At 53.7% G+C, this 6,360-nt stretch overlaps 1 protein-coding gene across 1 annotated transcript in view; it reads right to left on the bottom strand.

Moving 5' to 3' along the window:
* The window catches only part of INPP5B (inositol polyphosphate-5-phosphatase B), a 46,086-nt gene extending 41,468 nt beyond the window's left edge, over nt 1-4,618 (bottom strand). Inside the window, 6 exon segments of the mRNA XM_025856246.2 lie at nt 601-711; nt 1,947-1,976; nt 2,093-2,190; nt 3,282-3,373; nt 3,757-3,839; nt 4,542-4,618. Coding sequence (XP_025712031.2) covers nt 601-711; nt 1,947-1,976; nt 2,093-2,190; nt 3,282-3,373; nt 3,757-3,813 — 388 coding nt within the window. The 5' untranslated portion in view covers nt 3,814-3,839; nt 4,542-4,618.
* Nucleotides 4,619-6,360: the final 1,742 nt, after the last annotated feature.

The raw sequence follows: 6,360 nt of genomic DNA, 5'->3' as shown, positions 1-6,360 counted from the left end.
AGGAACAGTGTTGGGTAACACCTAAGCCCAGCACCTGGTGGCTCGGATTTGCATGTTCTGTGGCTAATCCTCTGTTCTGTAAAAACTCTCCTTTACCTGCCTGGCTGAAATCCTGATCCAAACAAATTCTGCCCCAGAAGCCACTAACTTCTCACTGCTAAGCCAAAGCTAGACTCTTTCCTCAGCTGTAGTGGGAGAGAGAGCAGGGTTCAAGGGCAGGAGAGCCCATGTGCCAGACTTCTCTTGGTTCTATCTGTGGTTGCCAGAGACAGGAAAGATGGGCCTCTAGAAGCTACGGACCCTGCTAACTTGTAAAAGACTCTACATCAGAATCACAGCCTACCCTGTGCAGCCCTGCCCAGAACCAGGAGGACAAAGGGGGCTCTGCTGGAGTTAAAACTCAGGTCTGGAAATGGGAAACCAGAAATGCAAACAGGTGGTTGGCTCGTAGCCCGAGGGCCCTGTGGCCTCAGGCCAGCAGGTTTGAGAGGGCACAGAAACTGTGGAGTGTGAGGCCAAAGGGTGGAAAGTCAACTGGCAGCAGGGTAGGTCAGTGCCCAGCCAACGCCCCCATCCCAGAGAACCTGGGGTCTTACCTACCTGGACAGGCCCTGGCAACTTCTTGGAGGAACATCCTGGTGTGTGAACCAAAGGGCAGCTGGAATATGAGGCTCAGCTCCGCTGTGTCCAGTTGGACGGTCACATCTGAGCCTGCACAGAGGAGGTGGGAATTGAGCCCTTGGCCTCCAGGAACCAAGTGCTAAGGCTCACGACCCCAGAATGGAGATCCCAAGGCTCCTTCGGCCATAAAGCAGTTCACCCAAGGCTGCTACTGGGCTGTAAGGGAATCTCTGTACCCTGAGCTCCAAATGAACATCCTCCTCGCTCCACGGAGGGGGTGGACCAAGGTTCTAACAGTCAGGAAGCCTCGCCACAAGAGTCCTAGACGGGGCTGGGAGAGAACTAGTTCTCTAATGTGTGGTCTCTCCCTCCTCGAGCAGAAGGAAAAGCACATGGAGGCAGACAAGAGGGGCTGTCTGTCTGTCCATGATCCACCTGACTATTCCAGACATGAGCGAGGTCTGGGAATACCATGGTGAAGAGAATGGACACAGCCTGTCTGCTGGCTCATAGCATGACCCCAGCAGCCTGCGGACTCATGGTGAGCACCCACAAATGTGCTGAACTAATGAGTGAATAGGAGCAATTCAGCACAGTGATCCAAGAGGGTGGGCTCCAGAGTCTGGATTCTGGGTTTGAAGCCTGGTTCCACCACTTACTAAGTTACTTAATTTCTCTGGGCCTCGGTTACCTCGTCCATAAAATAGGGATGAGAGCATTGATAACCTCATGGAATTGTGAGGAAAGCGGCGTATGATGCCTGTAAAGCTCTCAGCACAGTGCCTGGCACAAGACAACCAGGAATTAAACACTCACTTCTGTTGTTATTACCACCTGCACTACTACAGTCTAGCAAAGGAGATAAACATTAAACAAATTCACCACCAATAATTTACTCAACGTGAGTGACAGAGACCTGGCAAGGATGAGAAAAAGGAATGGGTATCAGTGAGGCTTGGACAATTTCAGGAGGCTCAACAGAAGCTTCCTGGAAAAAAGCAAAGTGTGAACTGAAGCCCTGAAGGATGAGTTGGCTAAGTGAAAGGAGGTGTGGGGGCTTTCCGGAAGAGGGAACAGCATGTGCAGGGGCTCGGTGGTGGGGGCGTGTCATGTTTGAGGTGATGGGAAGCATCCAGAGGATTCCAAGCACAGCAAGGAGGAGGAGAATGATGGAACCCAGGCCAGAGAGGTGGGCGGGCCTGGTTCTGCAGCATCGTGCTTGCCATGGGAAGGACATCAGTGTGCTCTTACTTCACACCATTCTTCTCTCTGCAGCTCCTCTACCCCCTGCCCCAGCTGGGACTCACACAGAAAGGACCACTCACCAAGAATGTAGAGTTCGCCTTCTGGGGACACTGTGGGGAGGGAAACGAAAGGGCCCTTAGCCATTGAGAACCCTAGCCCCTGCAAGGGCAGACATGACCCAGGGACCCAGAGGAGAGGGAATCATACCGCCCAGCCCCTGTGGCACCTTCTTCCAGCGTAAAATCCCGTGAGACTGGCACTATCTGGTCCAAAGAGACATCGTCCCCCGTAATGGCCATCCTCCGGTGCATATACAGGAAGAGACTAAGGGCAGGAAGCAGCAGTGAAGACAGGGCCCACTGGCCGTCCCTCAGGCCCATCGTGGAGGCCTTGGGGGCTCACATTCCCTCCTTGGTCCCTAGGGTCATGCTGGGGGTGCCTAGCTATACACAATCCTCATGCCCTCTCTGTCCACGGTGCCCATCAGAGACCACAATTCTGTGGATAGGTCCTCAAAGCTGAACATGTCTCATTTTGGGGGCACCCCTGCTTTGTGAGTAAAACACATGCATCATCTATCCATTGTGTGTGACAGCAACAGCACAATCCCAGCCACCCCCTGCCCTCTCTGACCACAGTTTTGCTATCTGTAAATTGAGGGTGGTAGATTAGAAAATGTCTCATGCCCCTCCCTCCCAGATCTGAGATCGTGAGGTTCACTTTCTGGCTCTGAGAACTTTGGTAAGTAGTCTTCATTCTCTCTGCTTCTGTGTAATTTGTAGACATTACTAGCAACATTTATTGGGTACTTTCTATGTCCTTCACAGTGTTTGAAACATTTTACATGTACGAACTCACTCTAATCTTAAATTTGGACAAACTGAAGTACAGGGGTTGCTTGCTCAAGATCACGTGGCTCGGGGGGCGCCTGAATGGCTCAGTCGGTTAAGCGTCGGACTCTTGATTTTGGCTCAGGGCGTGCTCTCAGAGATAGAACCCCACATGGGGCCTTGTGGAGCCTGCTTCAGATTCTCTCTTTCCCTCCCCCTGCCCCTCCCCGCCCCATTCGCTCTCACACTCTCTTTCTAAAACAAAAAGAGAAAAAGGTCATGTGGCTCAGAAGTAATAAAACCTGGATTTGAACCCAGGCAGAAAGACCACATGACTCAAGATCTGGACAAGTACATTAACTCATCTATGCCTGAGGAGTTTCTTCATCAGATGTTGAGGATTATATGAGCTAATACACATGATGAAGGGCTTAGAATATAGTATTCAAACCATGTTAAGTATCATTATTATAATTAATCTAGAAGACTTAGACTCTACCCCAGAGGGATGGCTGAAGCCCAGCTGGAGGGTACAGTGAAGAATAACCCCAAGGCCCGACAGGCAAGGACCAAACCCTCACTTACGCATGTTCCTGGCCACGTTTCCGGCGGTGGCGCACGAGTCCCAGGAGGCGGCTCTGCCTGCTTTCTCCCTCACACAGCACACCTTGTACTGCCTGCTGCCTAGGGTCAAGGGAAGCCAAAACGAAACCCCAGGCCAGGCCTCTGCCAACCCAGCCCAGCCCACCTTCCCTGCCCTTCTGTTGCTCATCCAGATTCACTGTGTGACCTTGGGCAAGTCACTTCACCTCTCTGATCCTTCCTTATCTGTGAAATGGGGATGATAACCCCCAACTTCACAGTAGGTTGGGAGGATAGCAGTATTTAAAGCACTGGGCAGAGTCCAGCACTGAGCAAGTACTTAGTAAATACTGGTTTCCTTCTCCCCTGATGGCACAGAGAGAGGGAGGAGAGCAGATAGACACATAGACGCGGTCCATTCCACTTCCCAGGGTCAGGACGGGTGCCGGGGCTGGGAGCTCAGTGCTGGGAAGGATATGATGATGCAGTATTCCCCCTCAGCCAGGGTCTCCTGGATCGCCACAGACTGGTCCATGCTGGGCCCTGCTGGGCAGACACACCCTGGGGAGACAGCAGATAGGAGCCCCCTTTGGTCAACAAGTTACCCAGGAGGTGATGGAGCTGCCTCAGAGGGCTGGGGGGCAGGGAGGAGGGGCCCTGGTACAGGGAGAGGGTAGAGGAGGCCTGACCCTCCTCTTCCTCCTCCTTAGATGGGCCTCTTAGTTTCTAGGGAGAGGGGCCATCCCTTTGGCCCTGGAGGGATGTACAATTTGTTGTACCACCCTTTTTCTGGAAGGGCATCCAGTTGTTTCTGAGTGGGGTCCTGTCAACTAGTTGGAAGGTGGGGGTGCCTTGTCCCATTACTGGAGATGGAGACACGGTCCCACTGCCCCTGGGATAGGGCTCTGCCTCCCTTTTCGGGGATCAGTAGTAGTCCTGGTGGCCCCTCTCTGGGAGGTGTCCATGGTGTGTCTGCATGGGTTTTGGGGGAAACGTCCTGTTCTCAGGAAGGGAGGTGTCTCATTCGGGACAAGGACCCCAGTCCTGTTCCTCTTTCCTTGGAGACAGAAAAAAACATCCCATTGCTCCTTGCCCGCCCCGCCCAGCAGGCCTCATTGCATCAGCCACAGGCCAGGGGGTGTCCGGTTTTGACAGTCACAGGACAAGGGTCTCAGCCCTCAGTTTGCCCACTCCCTCCTGCCCAGACCTGCCTTGGCTTCCCTGCTCCGCACCTGCTCCCAGCCCCCTGCCATTGCCACCTACCTCCCGAGCTGTCACCGCTGGGTAGTGGGACACTGCGGCCCTAGCCGGCTAGTGACTACGTTTCCCGGCAGGCCCTGCGCCACAAGATGGTCAGCCAGGCTGCAAGTCCCAGCATGCCCGCACCAATCACGGGGGCGCTGGTGGGTGTGTGTGTGTGTGGGGGGGTGCTCCCCACCCCCATTAACTCTTTAGGTCCTGGGCTACGCTGGGCTCCCGATTCCAGAAAGGTTTTCTTAATGCCTTATCTAACTTCCACCCCAGCCCTCCAAGTCATGGGGCCAGAGCTCCTCGCCCAGGGCACGTAAGGAGGACGGCCACGTCTGCCTTAAGGGAAATAGGAATGCATTTTCATTTTCTCCTCTATTCCATCCTCAACTCTCATCCACGCTGGCCAGCTCTGGCCTTGACTGGAACGCTTTCTCCCCACAGAACTACCTTGTCCTAGCTTAAAGGAGAACAGCACTGTTGAAGAACCATCACCTCTGTTTCCCAGGTGGAGAAACTGAGGATCAGAGAGGTTAAACAGTGTGACCAAGGCCCTGCAGCTAGCAAGTGGCAAAACTGGGCTCAGCTGGTCTCGCTCCAGCTGCCGTGCATTGACCCTGCCACACACTGCCACCTTTCCTCCCTTCTCCCTGTGTGTGTGATGTGTGCATGAGGAGTGGGTGACGTGTGCGTGACGGGAGCACCTGGTCCTGCCCGCCTCGTGGGACTGCTGGAAGACAATGAATGTGAGTGTGCTTTGCAAAGGGGTAACACTGTTCATGTGCACTGCCATGCAGAGACCCAATCCTCCCCCCCCCAGGAGAGAGGACATGGGAGGGAACCCCTCAGCTCTCAAGACAGCCTATTGCTCTCAAGCCCCCTCCCCTGATTTACAGACTTCCTCCTTTTGGGCCTTGATTTCTGCATCTAAGATAAGGAGTTTGTCCCAGATGGACAAAAGGGGCCAGCTCTGATACGGGAGTCCAGGACCAGTCTCTCACCCTATTGGCTATGTCACTGTAAGCTGTAAGCTCCCTGAGGACGGGGCTATGTCTTTTCCATATCACCCCGCACAGTTTCTGGCACAGTCAGCCCTCAGAATGTGTTTACTGAATTAGTGAATTAATGAACTGTCCTAATGAATACACCTTCTCTTAAGCTTTGACCCAAACTAAAGGGTCAGTGCTGGGGAAGGAGTGGCCATTGTGACCTCAAACCGGTGCCACCTTCTCTTTCACTAAGCTGGGAGTTGCTGCCCTAATGGCCAGTCCAACTCTACCTATGTAAACATCCTCCAGAAACAGATGGCACCTTCTTCCCAATCTTCTCCTTTTGCCAGAAATCCACAACTCAAATGGAGTTCAAGTTTATTTGAATTTGATTTCAAAGTTACATGGGGGATGAGGAGAAAGTGAAGTGATTCAGACCCTTGGAGATAAAGGGGGTGGGGTCACCAGGAAAGCAGGGGAACCCCAATTCCAGCCCCACTCTTAATGATAAAAGCTGGGGAGGAAGGTCTGGGAAAAGTGGATGGGGCCAGACTTTGGAGTCCTCCCATTTGATGGGGGTCAGGAGGGAGGTTCTGTTTCTCCAGACGACCCCCAGCCTCTCCTTGAGACTGGGGCTGAGGCCCTGTCCCCTTGGAGGGCACCAAGTTCAGGCCCAGGCCCTGGGAGGGAGAAGTGAGGATCTTGGAACCTAGGCTGTGGACTCGACAAATCCTTTTCACTGAAGATACAGCTCCAGGAATCAGAGCCGGGGTGGTACTGGGGCTTGCAGGACCTTGCAGCTCCCTGGTTCTACTGGGCCCAGCTAGGGGAGTGGGAAGGGAGCA

The sequence above is a fragment of the Callorhinus ursinus genome, unplaced genomic scaffold (assembly GCF_003265705.2).
Source record: "Callorhinus ursinus isolate GAN/ISIS: 27379988/994484 unplaced genomic scaffold, GSC_fseal_2.0 scaffold18, whole genome shotgun sequence".
In the NCBI taxonomy this organism is placed as follows: Eukaryota; Metazoa; Chordata; class Mammalia; order Carnivora; family Otariidae; genus Callorhinus; species Callorhinus ursinus.
This window is presented reverse-complemented; position numbering and strand designations above follow the sequence as displayed.